Here is a 16,878-nt window from a genome sequence, read left to right on the forward strand (position 1 = left end):
GTTTTAAGGATATGATAATGCAATTTGTAGATCTACCATCAAGATAACATATATTAGATTGGTGGTAAATAGTAGATTTAATTGCAGTTAAGTATTATGTAAAGTTATCACCATAGAATAATTCAAGCCGGGATGTGTTATGCGGAACCAATAATATGAAAGAAAAATAATTTTTCTAAACTATTATATTGAATAAAAATTTACTTATTTTCGTTCATTTTCAAGTCATACATTTTTTTAAGTCAAGTCATATATCTTTAACCAAAATAAATATTTTTTATTTTTATTTAACTATCATGTGCATCATTCAGGTTAACAACTAGTTTGTTATTATTTTTAAAGAAATACACACACAAAAACATGTCACATACATCATTGTCATGGTAAAGATTAGATTGTAGGGTGGCTCAAGGACACTCAATGATTTTAAAATGTTATAATGTGCAATCAATATTAATATGATTAAAAATAGCAACATCATGGTAATTACAAGATTGAAGTCAAGTCCAACCGTGACAGTAACCTTAACCTTTGTCTTCTTTTTGCCTAGTCCACTCTCTCTTTTGGACTTTTACAATTCACACGCAAAAGAAACTCTTACGTAGGCATTAGCATGAAGATTGCAAAAAATGCTCCATTTTATAATTTAAAAAATTACTTTATTTATTATACTACCTTATTTTATAATATACATAATATTTCGGTTTTTATTTTATTATACAATACATTAAAATAATATATCTACACAATAAAATAATATAACTCAAAAGAGGTGAGAGAAAATAAAAAACTATTTTAAAAAGGTGAGAAACAATAGAGAAAGAGAAAAAGGAGAGAGAAAAATAATAAGAAAAAATATAAAAGAGTCGAGAGACAACAAAAAACTATTTTAAAAAAAAATACAATCTTGCTAAAGTTAATGTAGCTGAGTTGTAAAATATTTTAAAAATATCTTTTTGGTAATATCCTATCATAGTCCAAATCTTTTGTCTCATTTTTCCTGTTTCACTCTATACTCCACTAATAAATATTTGCCACATGTTCACCTAATTAATTAAATACTCTTATTATTGACTTATTAATACTACAATTATTAATTAATAGTAATATTTAATTACTTAGGTGAATATGTGGCAAGTATTTATTGGTGGAGTATAAAATGAAGCAAGAAAAGTGGGATAGAAAATTTGGACTCGTATAAAATAGCAATATGGGGGTTTACAATCACTAAGCATGCATTTGGATAGGGCTGAAAACTTAAAATTATTTTACTATTTAACTTATTTTTGCTACTATTTATGAGTCTCACTGCATTTTTTGGTACTATTTATAGATCTCACTGTACTATTTTAACTAACTTTTACTTTTATCTACAGTACTTTTAACAGTAAATTTTCAGTTTTAACAAAATAAGCGATATCTAAAAACATCTCCTAAATAAAATAAAATTTATATCCTTGTTTAGAGCTTTATAGGATTTGTTCACTGTTTTTAACGTAGCTTCAACGGTTGAAAAATAATCTCTGACTCTAATTATCAAATTATATAGTATCTACTTAATCCATACAAAAAATATATAATATATAGAAAAAAGATTGATTTATATATATATAGCCGACACAAAGACGTTGGATTAGAAAGGAAATGGAGCATGTGGGCTTCTTTTGCTCCCATTCGCCAAATATATAAAGGCCCATCTATTTTACTTGAATTCAATTGCCGTGTTCATCACTTTAAGATCAACCCAGATTGTCTTTTTGAAGTCTTTTATAGATACTCATCCAAAAAGGAAGTCTTTCATAGATTTCTTTTATTGGGTGACGTTTATTTTTGTAAGTATTGGTGTGTTTGTAATAGAAGTAATATATAATTATATATATGTATGTATATATTTGTTATCTGCTTAACAAAGTTTGGCTTTGTGTTTTGATTTGTTATTTCCAATGTTTTGAGATTGAATTGAAAAAAAAAAAAAGGAAAAGAGAAAAGCAATCGTAAATGGAAGAAGGCAATACAAAAAGCAAGTTCAGGAGGGTTTGTGTTTTCTGTGGGAGCAACTCCGGCCACAGAAAAGTCTTCAGTGATGCTGCTCTTGAATTAGGCAATGAACTGGTTTGTTTGTTTTTCTTTTGTTACTCTCTTCCTTTGATTAAGGTCAGTGTAGAGTCTCAAGCTTTGGGTCTATTGTATTTGTTTTTGTATGTTTTCAAAACGTGTTCTTTTTAATGATATTGTATTCGTCTTTAGGATCTGAGTACTGGCTGTTGGATATTTTGAACTGGGACTGGTGTATGTTTTCAAAGTGTGTTCTTTCTTATTGATGATATTGTTTTCATCTTTAGGTTCTGTGTACTGGGCGATTGATATTTTGAACTGGGACTGTTGTATGTTTTCAAAACGTGTTCTTTTTAATGGTATTGTAATCATCTTTAAGTTATGTGTACTAGGTGCTTGATATTTTGAAAACTGGGATTGCTTTTTTAAAGATAATGGAGCTGTACTTCTGTTTTGGGCTTTGGCCTAAAAATGAGCTTGGAGTTGTGAAATGATAGGTTGATGTGTTGGGCACGGTTCTGTTTGGTAATGACGCTATTAGTGGATTGTGATTTATGGTCACAGGACATTAATTTGACTAAAAGTTTTACACACTGATGAGATTTGTGAATTGTGCATTTTATGTATAGTTAACATGATGTTCTTGGGTTGGCCGCTATCCTTGATAGGGTTACTCTAAAAGGATTATGTGTGGTTGGTGTTAACTTTATGGGTGTATGTAACAGGTGAAGAGGAGGATAGACTTGGTGTATGGTGGAGGAAGTGTTGGGTTGATGGGTTTGATATCTCAGACAGTGTATGATGGAGGTTGCCACGTTCTCGGGTATAACTAAGAAACATGTGTTCAACAGTACATTGTCCATATCTTTCATTGATAATCCTTTCATCAAATGCAAGATAGGTGTTCATTGAACACATTGTATCACTGATGAAATTCGTAATTGTTTTCATGTACAGGGTCATTCCAACAGCTCTCATGCCTCTTGAGGTATCTGTTCTCTTTTATCTGTTTATGTATGTATTGAACTAGAATGCTTTTTCTATTGTTTTTTCTTTTTCCCCAAAGTCCTTGCAATGCAAATGAAGTTTCTTAGAAGTATATAATAAACAGTATGCATTCCACCAGATTTTAATTCATAGCAGCCCTAATTAGGGGGAGAAATTTTTATCAGGTCCTATATGATATTAGCTACCTATTCTATGGAAAGTACTTGGATATGTTGGTAGTTGAAAAACTTATTCACTTGGTCTAGTGTATTGTGGATAACGCTGGCAGATATCTGGTCAAACTGTTGGAGAAGTAAGAACTGTTACAGACATGCATGAGCGTAAAGCTGCAATGGCTCGAGAAGCGGATGCCTTTATTGCTCTTCCTGGTAATCACCTGGAAAGTTCTCATCTGTAATCAAAAGAAAATAAGCATTCACCTTAAATATGTTGCTACTTGAAACTCTGTTGATTTTCATTTATAAACTCAAAATTGTTGTTCTCAAGAGTTTTTTTTTTTTTGCCAACATATCTTTTTCTTTTTTGGTGGTTTTAGGAGGATATGGAACTATGGAAGAGCTGTTGGAGATGATAACGTGGGCCCAACTTGGAATTCATAAGAAACCAGTAACTTATCAATTTTTATATTTGAAGATCTAAAAGAATTGGAAAATTACCAAGGTTGTAACTGGATTTTATTTCTATAGGTTGGTCTGCTAAATGTTGATGGGTACTATAATTGCTTGCTGGCATTATTTGACAATGGCGTTGAAGAAGGATTCATCAAACCAGGTGCTCGGCATATAGTTGTCTCTGCTCCAACTGCCAAAGAACTAATGATGAAGATGGAGGTATCCTTATAACTAATTTTCCCACATAGTCAATTAGGCTTTGTTATAGGAAGGAAACATTTCCTTCTTTTTTTTTTTTTCCTTCTTAAGAGAGGGGGGGGTGGGGGGGCTTTTTTATATTCATCTTTTTTTTTTTTCTTAAGAGAGGGGGGTGGGGGGAGGAGAGAGAGAGAGAGAGAGAGAGAGATACAAGATTAGCTTATAAATTCCAGTTACAATTCTAACGCACATTCATTGCTTCTCCCAAGCACAAGAGATGGATAAAACGTGACCAGATTTCCTATGAAAAAAAAAAACCAAACCTTACTGAAATTGTGGAACTTCATAAATTACTATCTATCAAATGGCTAAGCTGCCTATCACATGGATGATCTTTACCAAATTTCCTAATAAATATCATTGACTTTGTGGAGTTCTTAGTATTCTAAATGACCTGCCTATCACATAAATTTGAGTCATGTTAGTTAGTGGGGCCAATTGAAACACAATATTCAAAACTGCTTGGACATATATATTGTCAATGCTAGTGTTATGGCCAACCTCTTATTCGTTATCATATAAGTACCAAGAATAAATGAGGGCACATTTCCTTGCTCCCCCTTCCTTTTTGGCACCCTTTGTTTTGTCATATGAAAAAGAGGGTATATTTGCATGGTATACATTCCATTAGCAGGCTAGCATGAAATTTTGTTTCAAATTTTTTACAGGGAGATGCTATAAATTGTAATAAAGTCTTTGTACTATATCTGTCATCTAATTCTTTGATATACTTTTGCAGCAATATACTCCTTTCCATGAACATGTTGCTCCTCATGAAAGCTGGCAGATGGAGCAACTTGGTAATTATCCAGGAAAAGAAAATGCACAGTGATTATTATTGGTAGGTCTTTCTCCTAATTGATTCCTGATGTGATTCATCATCATTTAAATATGTGGAAGAATCTATATAGATGGGACCATATATTGTTCATTACTATGTACTTTTGTCGGCCTTTGTGATTTGAAGCGTAGTAAATTTTTTTCCTTGCTGTTTTATAGTCTTTGCTTTACGGTCAATTGAAACACTGTTCTGTAGTCATATCTGGTTGGTTCCACTTGCTAAAGGGCAAAGATACTTTGAAATGGGAAGCGCTGATATGAAATAGTACAGAATCTTCTAGTAAGTGGTGAGAGGTCCCACAATTTAGTGGCTTAATTGGACTAGATAGCTGATTTGAGGACAACTTGGACTTTTGGTGAAGCTATTGAATACCAGTAACCTAAAGATGACTTCATCATGAGATCCACGCATGAAACCATCAAAGGAACATTCAATTCTAAATCACATTCATTTAGTAAACATACTAGAGAACATCTTAAGGAAGCTTCCTTCTAGTTATTCTTTTGATTTGATAATGTCAAATAATTTCATTCTTAAGTTATTTTTTTGAAGCAGCTTGTGCCTCCTAGTACCTACTAACAGGAGAAGCTAACTGGGAGCAATTGGTGCATTTGTTGTTTTAAAAGTTGGGAGGAAGAGAGGATTAGTGATGCCAAAGTGAAGGTAACCTCTTTGAAACTAGATTCTACAGCATCCCTCAAGGAGGTGCTGCAAATTTACCATCGAGCCACCAAAAAGAGCGAGTATTCTTAGAGCTACGTGCCCAAGAATGCTTTGTACAAGCCTGGATCATGGTCCAGTTACATGAGATACCAGGGTGCTGCTTATAAAATTAATTAACCCTTTTTTAGAACTTAAAAAGGATTGAATTTTTGGTGGAAAAAGTAGTATAATTAAAATATAGAAATTTATTTCTGTTTATTTATTTAGTTGATTTCTTGTTCATGTCATGATTAATAACTTCAAGAAATGGCTCCTTCCTAATTTATATTCAGAAGAAGATGGTGTTGCCTACCACCTTCTCTGAATAAGTTAGAAGCATAGAGTTTGACCCCAAAAAAAAAAAAATATATATATATATATATATACATATATTGTTGAGCGATTCATCCTTAACTGTTTTTCTCCCTTACTCTCTTTAGCTTCCTTGGGAATTCAATCCATGTTCACAACAACTTTAGCTTCCTTGGCAAACTATGAAAGATGTTCATACAATTTCAGGATCATCTTCTAATATGAGAAGTTTAAGCAACTTGTTCAAAAAATTCCTATTATTGGTATTTACAGACTTTTAAAGAAAAGTACAAAAACACATCTGAAGTTTGTTGTTGATAAAGAAGAGTTAATTTACCGCTAATGACTAAATGGGTGAGTTAGGAATGGGCTGACTTTGCTGTGAAGTTACTAAGTTAGTCAACTGTGCGAGGCACATGGATGAAAATTTGAAAACACACTTCATTTTAACAGCCTCAGATGGCTACCCTACCACCCCATGACCTAATTTTTCTCTTTTTCAGCTTCCCTTGTTTCTTATTACAAAATTATGTGGGTTCATTCACACTTTACTCACCTATGATTTGAGTCAAATTTGATTTGCTAACTTATTGTTTAGAAAGTTGCACTTTACACGGTTGAGATTTAATTGTATTTTCTTGTGTTCATGAATAATGTAATGTAGATTTGTAATAAGGTCATTACAAAAAACATAATTTGTTCTCTGGATTTACAAAAAACATAATGTAGATTTGTTATCTGGATTTACTCTTAAAAAAAGATAATTTAAACTTGCAATTTTTTTTATAAAAATTTTAGGCTAATTTTTTGAAGGAATTAAATTTCAAGTGGGAAAAGTGTAAATTTTAAATCACAAGTTGGCAAATTGAATTCAGTTCAAACCATGTGGTAAAATGTAATTTTTCGAACATTTTTTTTATTCCTAGTGTTTGGTGAAAGTAGTTTTCCATTAAAGTTGCTTCCTTGATGCTAAGTTATTTTGCTTACAGTAGGAAGCAGTGACAATCATAAAAGGTTGGTGTTCCATTATAGAACCTGCCTATATACTTGATAGGGTATCAGAATAGTAGCCAATGAACTTGTCCTAGCTGATATGAAACCTGATGATCTGTCACTTTTGGAAATCCCAATTCATATACCTTTCTAATAGGTAAGCTTGGCCTTATAAGGAGGTGCCGTACTGTAATTCACATGGATTACCAACGGAGGGGTCCTAATGTTATGGCCCTCTTCTCTCTGACAAGTCTAGTTATATGGGCATTGCTGTCATTTTTCCACCATAAGTAAACTCTTTTGATGAAATGACAGTTGGCCCCTGCATAATGCCTACCATAATATGTGTCCTATACTACCATTGCAAATGGTTGCATTATGAATTTGAGGATATCTCTAGGATTTTGAATTTTTTTTTTTTTTTTTTTGAGGAACCTCTAGGATTTTGAATATTGGGTTTTGTTTTTGCATTTTGGATTTTTCACTAGTGGGAGCTTTTGTCGTGGTGATGGTGGACCTCTCGTAATGTCATGAATATGAAAGTTGAAATGGTTGTTATTTCTTTAAGGGGGTCCCTCTCTCCTTTCCACATCCTAATTGGGCATCTGTAACACTGACAAGCCATCTATTTCTTAGGTCGACATACCATGAAGTGATTGCAGAGGTATCTTACTATTCGTCTGAGAGAGGTCCCTTCATAACTTTTTTAACTTAAAATCAGGTCTTGTTTTGCCAGTCCTCTTGTCTGTGCCACTCTTGTCCTTGCCATCATTCTGCAGTTTATTATGGAAATGTGTATATGCTTAATACAACAAAGTAAAAGGGAAATGAAGAACGAGACAAAGGCTGCGTTTGAATCGGTGGTAATCAATTTCCGGAAATTATTTGCCACATTTTTCGCGTGTTTGGCAGTTACGAAAAATTCTATTTTTCGGAAATTCACTTGCTATTTTCCCTTAGACAACGGAAATGCATTTCCGTTCCTATTTTCACTTCAATTGATTTCCGGAAAAAGAGAGAGAGAGAGAGAGAGAGAGAGAGAGAGAGAAGAGACAGCTCGGCGAGACTGAGACCCATCGGCGAGACCCAGCGAGCGCCGATCGTTGATCGCCCTTCCAGACCCAGCGATCGTCGATCATCGATCGCGCTTCCAGCGACTCGCACCGCGAACCAGACCCAGCGACTCGCCGATTGTCGCGCCTTCGACCTTCGATCCAGCAACTCGCACCGCGAACTAGACCCAACGACTCGCCGATCGTCGTGCCTTCGACCTTTGACCTAGACCCAACGACTCGCACCACGAACCCACGCCATCGCCTCACCCGCCTTCGCCTCACCACACCGACGACCCAGACCTTCGACCCAGACCCATCTCAGTTTTGTTTTTTTAAAGTTTGATTGTTGTTGTTGTTGTTGTGTTGTTGTTGCCGGAATTTGCCGCCGGAATTTTTTGTTGAATTGGCTGTGATGTTGAAATTTTTTATAATAAAATTTGTTTGGATGCTGAGAAAATGTGAAAATTTTTTCGGAAAATAGCATTTTTAGAATACATCCAAACACATGAAAATATTTTCCATAACAATTTTCATAATTCAACCAAACACTTAAAAATATTTTCCTTTTCCGGAAAATAACATTTCCGGAAAATATGTATTTTCCGGAAAACATTTTACACGAAACAAACACAGCCAAAGTGAAACATTTAGGAAAACTTGTAAGTAATATATAGTGCCCGTTTGGATTCAGCGTTTCCGCTGAATCCTGCGGCACGTTTTGCCTTCTTTTTTTTTTTTTTTTTTTTTTTTTTTTTTTTTTTTTTTTCAGCATGAACAGTAATATCATGTGACAGGGGACAAAGCACTGCATGTAAACAGTAAAATCACTGTGCAAGGGACAAAAATTACTGTTTATTCACTGTTCATGCAATAAAAAATATTAAAAATAAGTCCTACAGTATTATTCACACGTTTAAAAATTATTTTGCTACAGTGTTTTCAGTTTTCAGTTTTCAATTTTCAGTTTCAGCAACAATAAGCTCAATCCAAACAGACCCATAATCTCTGATGATTAAATAGAGCCACCCTTCTTAAACCACTGTTGAGACAGAGAGTCAGAGATAAGTAACTCGACGAGTTTCTCCATTTATTTGACTAATTCATTTTCGAAGTACTTGTGTCTAATGATTCTAATGAATTTGATAAAAAAGAATCATTGTTGAGTATATGCCTCTGTTTGAGACAGAGAGAGAGAGAGGAGAGAGAGAGAGAGATTATAACAGGGTCTGGCCCTGCATAAATATTAGTTTTGGTTACCCTTTCCAGCTTTGTCCCAAAAACAAGTATGATGATTTCCAACCTATCACATTCTCTAATTGTCAAGCCAATATTTGTGAGGAAGACTTGTAATCTATAAATACTCTGATGGTGACAAAATGGATGACATGCAAACTCCATTTTTTATCGTTAAACTCTATGAATTTTGATGAAACGAGGGTTCTTCTATTTTACTCCCAATTTTTTTGGTGGTGTGGTATCTGTTATAGACTTGTTATTTAATGTGACGTGAGTTACTAGCGTTTATGACAAAGTTACTATCATGTGACCCTCTCATTGTCGCTAAAAAAAGGGGTTATCATGGAATTGAACCTGTTATGCGATTTGATATAGACACTATCTTAGTTGCTATATTACAATTAACATGAAAACAAATAGAGGTTAGGGGTGTCCACAGGGGTTGAGTGGGTTTATGTTCCACCTGCCAACTAACTTGAAGAGTTCGAGTTCGAGTTTGAGTTCAAAAAAAGCTCACCCATTGTTGATCGCCAAAGCTTGGGTGTTCGACGGGCCAGTTGTCTCTAATGAGCAATTCATTTCATGGGTATGTCATGATGACAACTGAGCTACCAGTGTTGATTGGGAGAGAACGTAAATCTTTAGGTCTTCGTGAGATGTAGTCAAAGGTTAACCTTTGCCAAGTGTTTGGATAGTCCTATAACCTAATAGAAGTATCATATCCACACAAAAATATGGGTATTGTAGAATTTCCCCCGAAAGGATGTATGCCAAACTAGATGATCATTGGCATTTAAACCAAAATTTAAGTGACGTTGAATATTGCAAATTTCTTTCAAGTTGTAAGAACTACGAGATAAGAGCACTTTATATGCTACTTATATATAGTTTCGGATACTGCGAAGAAAAAAAAAAGTCTGGATATGTTAAGAAGCTAAGAGCATCCACATCAATAGATGTAAACATTTGCAAAATACAAAAAGCAACCAATTTTACGCATCATCATTATCATTATCTTCTCTCTTCTTTGTAGCTTTCGAACTGTCAAAAAAAAAAAAAAAAAGGAGATGCAGAGACTTTGAGGGGTGAGAGAGAGGTGGCGGGTTTGAGGGTTAGGGGAAAGTGAGAGGCAAAGACTTTGTGGTTAGGTGGGGGTAGGTGGGAAGTAATAGAAAAAGTGAGGAAAAATATTATTTTAATAAAAAAAGTGTGTATAAGAAATAAACTGACGTGAATGTTTTGTAAAAGTGATGATATAAAATAAAAAAATAAGTTTTTTTTTTTTTTTTATATGTAATATACATGCTTATAGGGTTACTCCGATGGCTTGTATGGATTTGCCTTTGGAGGGATCAAAAAGTACTTTCCGAGGCCTGTAATTTACTATTTATACTTTATCTCCAGAATTTTCTGTTGTATTTTGTCGGTAATGTCTATATTAAGGTGCAATATAGACATTAGAAAAATTCCTCACAATTTTTTTTAACTTTTTTTCCTTTTTAACTCTAGTTGAATCCATTATAGTTGTAGACACTAGACTCTAGAGTCTAGCTGATTCCTCGTATCTCAACAGTTGACACCCTTTGCCACACGAGTATTTTACCCGGTTATACTTCTGAAAGTGAAAGCAACTCAACGGCACAAGGACATATTGTAACTTGTAGCCTTGTACCACCTCTTGACAATTATCTGCTAGAAAAAGAAAAACAACCAGGTCTAAAAGACAAAATTTCACAAATATTTTCGTAGATGCTGACTTGGCATGCAGTGATTAGAGCTAATAATGACATCATTAATGTATGGTGTGAAAGAAATGTTTCAATCACAATTTGTCACATTAATAATTGTGAAGATAATTGTAAAACAATTGTCTCAGCATTACTTGATGGAAAATAGCTAGTACATTGCCCCAACTGTTCAAAAAAAGAGCTTGAAATCAATCTGCCTCAAGTCACTTGCACATGAACCAAAGCCTGTTTACCATTCCATATCTAGTCACTAAGATCATCATCTTTGAAGTAACCAAAAAAAAAAAAAAAAAAACAAAAACTTGAGACTAAATGGAATGTAGGAGGAGGCAAGATTTTCAAACAGGTACAACAATATATCTAGTAAGAGATGTCTGACAGAAGGAATGATCTAAAAAAAATTTCAACCTCTAAAAACGAATGAGCAGATGAACGGTACCATACACCCCAACCTCAATTAGAGACCAATGGAGCTACTTTTCATGCCATGTACAAGCCTGTCAACAAGAATCTTAACATAGTTGTGTATGCAACAATCTCCCCATCATTGTCAATTCAAGCCTTCGCTTTAGAAGGGGATGATATCAAAGAATGTAATGTTGCTGCCTGGATAACAGCACTTGGGTTTGTATCCCTAACACGGGCAGATCCGGATCGTCTAAGGTTGAAATTCCTGTCAACACCACTTTGTATAAAATTACGTAATGGCCGTGGAAGGTGTCTAAGCAGGCGCGTTGAAGTCACAAGTAAAATCACGCCCAAAATAATGAGTAACCTGCATTAAAGAAATGAACAATAAACATATGGCACACAAATCCTGAACATAAGCGCTCAAATCTCCATTTGTAAATTGAGAGTAAGAACTGAACTATCAATTTTTTTTTTTTTTTCCTTTTTTGATAGGTAATAATACTTTTATTAAAATGAATACATGACAAGTAATTTAACATGACCATATATATCAGACTGCATACTGTTACCCAAAAGGTGAAGGATCATGGTAGGTTGACAGCCAGCATAAAAATGAATAGATCCACTATGGATACACCCAATTAATGCAGACTGAAAACTATATTTTTGAGGAAGCGCTAGGAAAGATTTCTAAAATGAGATCAATTGGCTTGCACCATATTTCAAGGTTTAAAAATCAGGCCCAAAGATTAGATTCAAGAGGCTTTCTTCTCTAAGCATATTAAGTTTTTTTTTTTAATGATAAAAAAAAGCCCAGTATTTTATACCATCCAAGCAGAAGAGAAAAACGAGCTGTTGGTGCTGAAGGCAATCGTTCACCTAATGCCAGCATACCAGCAAGAACACCAGTCACAATTGATGCAACAGCTGCACATGTGGATACTACAATTGCTCTTCCATGCTTTAGACCACGAGTCTGTTAAAATAGAATGAATAAGCACGTTATGATGATGTTGTTTATGTATAGTTTTCTGACAAACACCCAGCAGCTTCAATAGAAATGGTTCCATGATGGATTATGTAAAACACAGAAGAGAACACCCAACAACACCCCCCCCCCCCACCCCCCCCCCCCCCCAAAAAAAAAAAAAAAACAAAAAAACACAAGCACACACAGACACAGTTACAGACACATTATGTAAAAAATCTTTAAAATGGCAGACATTTTGGTATGTAGCTTAAAGTCTCTATTTTTTACTCAAGAAAGGTTAATTGGTTAAATATCACAGATGCACATCCATCAACATTTAGATATGAAAAAGTGGATTAAGTCAACTGCTCAAAATACCTGATAATAAAATCCTGTACCGCTACAACATACACTGATTGATATGCAGATCGGTACCAGCATGATATGGAAGCCCTGCTCAAAAAATACAAATCCCATCTTTGATATTACAGATGCCATCCTGCAATTAGATGTACTAACATTACTTGAAAGATTTTCTTTATATATGTTGAACTTCATTTTAGAGACAGATTGTAACATAAACTATTAAACAAATTATTTTAATTTTTTTTAGCATTAAAACGATTTTATTTAAAACTTAAAATTTTTTTTATTTAAGTAATTAAGGAAAATGAGAGAACTCAGAGAAGTGACGTTATAGAGATTATTCAACAAGATCCTATTTGTAAAAATATATTTTTAGATGCCATATAGCATTTTGCCACGATATAAGATGTTTGTAGATGAAAAGGTGTCTATTCAAGTGATGCTACAATTCAATCATGCTCTAGCGCATTAGTAAGATATGCTAGCATGTTGCCAAGAGCATTGTGGCTTAGTGCCATTGCCCAGTTCTCTCCTTGTTAAGAACTTGGGTTCAAATCCCCCCTCCCCCCATGCTATAAGAAAAAAAGAAGATATTTGTGCATGTAAGGAACCCAAATTCCCCTTCTTCTTTTTATTATCATTTTATTTTTTTTGGGGAGGGAAGGGGGGGACGTTTCATATTTTCCAGCAATTGAGCAAAGTCAGAATTCCAAGGACAACAGTTACAATTCAACATTGATTTATGGTATTTTATTGCAAGACCTTTCATCTAAAACCAAAAGAGAGGGAAGAAGTGGTCAAAGCTGAACATAGAGAAGATATATGCAAAAAAAAAAAAAAAAAAGGCTTAGTGAGGATATAGTAATAGTACCCAAACAAAATGCCAGATTCCAAGCCATATATAATTTCTTCAACAACTTCAAATTCCATCTGCATCAAAAGAGAATGTCAACAAAGGAAGAGGATATGTAGCAAACACTATCAATAGTATAACTAGTACTAAAAAGCCATTGAATAAATCTTACTAAGTGTCAACATAATTAAAGGGGAATTTACCATCTCCTGTTCTCTTCGTTGGCGTCTGTAAATCCGAAGCCATCCATTAAGAAGTACCTAAGTGCAAGGGCTCTATAAGGCTTAGATCATCACATAATTGTTATACAAAACAGTATGTGGAGCATCAATACTACAGATCAGATGGTGCATAGTATAAGGTACCTACAAACAAGATGGCAACAATGAATGCCAGCCATGGTAAATGTAAAATAGATATGGAAGTAGCCTCTTGCTCCTCACCTCCAGCACCGACTCCTGCAAATACAAAAGCATCACAGATTATAATACCATATAGGATCAAATCAATTCAATATTAAAAAATGAAGAAAATAAAAGCATAACCAATATTGAAAGCATTGAACTTTTTTTTAATTAGTAAGTCACACAAGCACCAGTGGATCTTGAATCCTCAACCTTACTCTCCACCTTACTCTTACAAGGGAAGAAGATGCCATTTTAGCTAGAGCTCATCAGAGAAAGCATTGAAGTTTTATAAACTTTTGTTTGCAAAGCATAAACATCTTGATAGGCTAGGGATAATAAAAAAGTGAAATCACGAAGAGCATAATTTCATTGCTAATTTACACACCTCACGGGCCTCATGCTGACAGTTTAGAAAAAAGAAAGTGTAAGAAATATTCCTAACTTCTACTTGACATAATAATTATGAGAGCTCAGGATTCTAAAATATATTCACTTGTTATAATCAACATAGATAATCACGAAGAGCTTAGATTACCTATGGTACCAATACCCGCCAAAGTAATCCCCATCCAGTCAATAGCATTCATGACTTCCTTTAGGTAAAAATGTGAAAAGATAGAAAGAATAGCAAGTCCACAGCCAGAAACTGGTTGGATGACAGATACCTGAGAGCATATTGTTAAGAAGCCAACCAAGGTTAAAAAAAATGCACAAAACCACTCTCTCTCTCTCTCTCTCTATATATATATATATACACATATATATATAAGTAGTAGGGTTAACCTTTCGGAATGTGATGGCAAAAATTTTCAGATAAGCTAAATAACTAGATATAATATTTAGGTTGGCACATTTTGCAAATATAAATGTATGCCAATGAGCTCTAGCTGAGCTCAAATGGCAACTCCTTCCCTTGCAAGTGTTAGGTGGAGGGTGCGACTGTGGGTTCAAGATCCATTGGGTGAATGTGTAATTTATCAATAAAAAAACAAAGGCAAATATACATGTATGCACATAATATGTCATACAAATTCTCACATATAATATTGGTTTTCATGTTTAAGCTAACAAAAAGAACCTTCAGAAAAACAACACAAGGACTAATAACTTTCTATAACTTTTTCTATAGATATGATAAAATTTGAAACGATGATGTTCGCACTATGATGATTATTATTTACTATCAGGCCAAGACACTAATGGGTTTCCTTTTTGGTATTGGTAGGATTCAATCCTAGATCCTGGCTAGGTCAGTTATTAGATGACAAAAAAACTTTACCAGTTAAACTAACTGGAACACGTAACTTTCTATCATCATCACTGTTATTATTACTTGGGAAAACTACATAAAAAGGCTCACAGTTATATCCTATTTCAAAGTCCCAAACTTATGAAACCGTTTCAATTTGAAGTCCGTATCCATCTACATTAGTCCTTTACAATATTCTGGGCAGTAATAAAGCATAGAGAAAAGAAAATTGTTGATAAAATTTGTGTTCGATAAAATTTAGAGTTTTTGGCAATCACATTCTCACTCAAAGCAACGTTTTTTTCTCTCTAGCCTCTATGCTCTTGCTCAATGACTACCAAATTGATTTATGAACAAGCATGTCCTTATATTGAAAGGATTTGGTAAATTTGGGACTTAAATTGACAAATTTTTAAAAAATGGGGTCTTTTTTTTTTTAATATGATTTATAGCAAGAAATAAGATAGATATATATATAATAAAGAGATGATAAGCAAGATAGGAAAGGTAGAAGAAAGTGAAGGGGGGTACATACAGGAGCTTGAGAGAGTGCCCTCAACATCAACATTGCTCCAAAGATATCCATTAGAAAACCAATCAACCAAGATTTGTTGAAAGCATATGCCCTTATCACCTGGATGCCAATTACAAAAATTGATTAACTGGGCATGCATGAAAATCAAAAGGGTTGTGATCTGTATTAAAAAAGAAAGAAAGAACCAACCTTGAACTTGAAAGAGAGTGGGGGAAGAATGACGGTGCCCTTTTTCTGAAGAACTTTGCCGATGTTGTTCCCGGCGGTTGCTGCTAACGTTAAAAGAATCGATTCCCACATCTCCGATCTCGCTCAGATGTATCCTATTTTTTGTTTCTAAACAATATATATTATTAATTGTTTGGTAAGGTTTCGTTTGGTTTTGGCTGAGTTCTGAAGTTTCCAAATTTTTATTTGTTTTGTGGGGGGTGGGGGCCATTGCTGATGTGGCTTAGTTTTGCACGAGCAAAGCATAAAGTGAACATGGCGGCGGCCATTGATAATTTCAATTTGATCTGATTACTGATTTGTGATTTCCTCTTAATGATTTTTCTCCCTTTGATTTCCTTTTTATTTTTTTTATTTGGTCTTAACGTCACCATATTAGTGAAGGTTGCTTCCTCATGTCGGTAAATGTCACTTTCTCTTAAACTAAAATAAATAAAGAGAGTTTTTCATAAATAAATAAAGAGATAAGAAAAAAAAAAAATGATCATATACATTTCAATTTCGAGAAAGTCTATGAGGTACCACCCCAGATTTGCTTCTCCTTTCAATGTGTAGATAGGCCTTTTCCAACACTACTAGGAGAAGAGAATGGAATAGAAATGAATAAAAATAATTATTTTAGAATATTCTTTTATTCTCTTATTTGAGAGTTTTAATTGAGAGAATGAAAAGTTCATTCCCTTGTTTAGGAGTTTAAGTGGGAGGGAATAGAATGGATAAGAGGGAACACTCATTCTTCTCTGTTCCCTTAAAATCACAAATTTTCATTCCCCTAGAAATTGGAAGGAATGAGAGAGAATAGAATTAGATTTAATGATTTTTTTTTACTAAAACTCCCAAAATACCCCTATATATTCAACTCTTTATTTTAAAATAAGGGTCTAATAGTAATATTGTCATAAAATAATTTCATTCTATTCTCTCTATATTACTACCAAACAAGATTACTTATATTCCATTCATTTTTATTCCTTTCCATTCTTTTATTTTAAAACATCCAATTAAGGTTACTTAATTCCATTCCATTCGTTTCTCAAAAA

The 16,878-nt window shown here is 34.0% G+C and overlaps 2 protein-coding genes and 1 long non-coding RNA gene across 4 annotated transcripts; 2 read left to right on the forward strand and 1 right to left on the reverse strand.

The window, feature by feature from the left end:
• Positions 1 to 1,610: 1,610 nt before the first annotated feature.
• LOC111990251 (cytokinin riboside 5'-monophosphate phosphoribohydrolase LOG8) lies at positions 1,611 to 5,694 on the forward strand. Of its 2 annotated transcripts, XM_024022042.2 has the most exons (9): positions 1,612 to 1,832; positions 1,954 to 2,112; positions 2,781 to 2,878; positions 3,013 to 3,043; positions 3,332 to 3,431; positions 3,599 to 3,669; positions 3,750 to 3,893; positions 4,672 to 4,773; positions 5,329 to 5,694. In XM_024022042.2, the coding sequence occupies exons 2-8, from the start codon at positions 1,999 to 2,001 to the stop codon at positions 4,762 to 4,764; spliced, it is 651 nt and encodes a 216-aa protein (XP_023877810.1). In that variant the 5' UTR covers positions 1,612 to 1,832; positions 1,954 to 1,998; the 3' UTR covers positions 4,765 to 4,773; positions 5,329 to 5,694. The 2 variants fall into 2 exon arrangements, with proteins under 2 accessions (XP_065638792.1, XP_023877810.1); XM_065782720.1 differs by lacking the exon at positions 5,329 to 5,694 and adding an exon at positions 4,932 to 5,324 and having other exon boundaries at positions 1,611 to 2,112.
• Positions 5,695 to 10,869: 5,175 nt separating this feature from the next.
• LOC111990248 (probable magnesium transporter NIPA9) lies at positions 10,870 to 16,122 on the reverse strand. Its single transcript, XM_024022039.2, has 9 exons — positions 15,800 to 16,122; positions 15,611 to 15,709; positions 14,362 to 14,491; positions 13,789 to 13,877; positions 13,623 to 13,679; positions 13,438 to 13,496; positions 12,579 to 12,699; positions 12,058 to 12,206; positions 10,870 to 11,594 (listed from the first exon to the last, which is right to left on the reverse strand). The coding sequence occupies exons 1-9, from the start codon at positions 15,908 to 15,910 to the stop codon at positions 11,375 to 11,377; spliced, it is 1,035 nt and encodes a 344-aa protein (XP_023877807.1). The 5' UTR covers positions 15,911 to 16,122; the 3' UTR covers positions 10,870 to 11,374.
• On the forward strand, positions 13,595 to 13,957 carry LOC136071432 (uncharacterized). Its single transcript, XR_010632733.1, has 2 exons — positions 13,595 to 13,675; positions 13,781 to 13,957. It is a non-coding gene; the product is annotated as an uncharacterized LOC136071432 (long non-coding RNA).
• Positions 16,123 to 16,878: the final 756 nt, after the last annotated feature.

The sequence above is a fragment of the Quercus suber genome, unplaced genomic scaffold (genome assembly GCF_002906115.3).
Source record: "Quercus suber isolate HL8 unplaced genomic scaffold, Cork oak 2.0 scaffold_16, whole genome shotgun sequence".
NCBI classification, from domain to species: domain Eukaryota; kingdom Viridiplantae; phylum Streptophyta; class Magnoliopsida; order Fagales; family Fagaceae; genus Quercus; species Quercus suber.

Bases quoted from the DNA above. Each gene is read 5' to 3' on its own strand.
- LOC111990251 (XM_065782720.1), top strand. From the start codon at position 1,999: ATGGAAGAAGGCAATACAAAAAGCAAGTTCAGGAGGGTTTGTGTTTTC. The intron at 2,879-3,012 runs GTATAACTAAGA...TTTCATGTACAG, and splicing joins GGAGGTTGCCACGTTCTCGG to GGTCATTCCAACAGCTCTCA. The intron at 3,670-3,749 runs GTAACTTATCAA...TTATTTCTATAG, and splicing joins TTGGAATTCATAAGAAACCA to GTTGGTCTGCTAAATGTTGA.
- LOC111990248 (XM_024022039.2), bottom strand. From the start codon at position 15,910: ATGTGGGAATCGATTCTTTTAACGTTAGCAGCAACCGCCGGGAACAAC. The intron at 14,492-15,610 runs GTATGTACCCCC...ATATGCTCTCAG, and splicing joins GGGCACTCTCTCAAGCTCCT to GTATCTGTCATCCAACCAGT. The intron at 13,878-14,361 runs GTAATCTAAGCT...TTGTATTTGCAG, and splicing joins GGCGGGTATTGGTACCATAG to GAGTCGGTGCTGGAGGTGAG.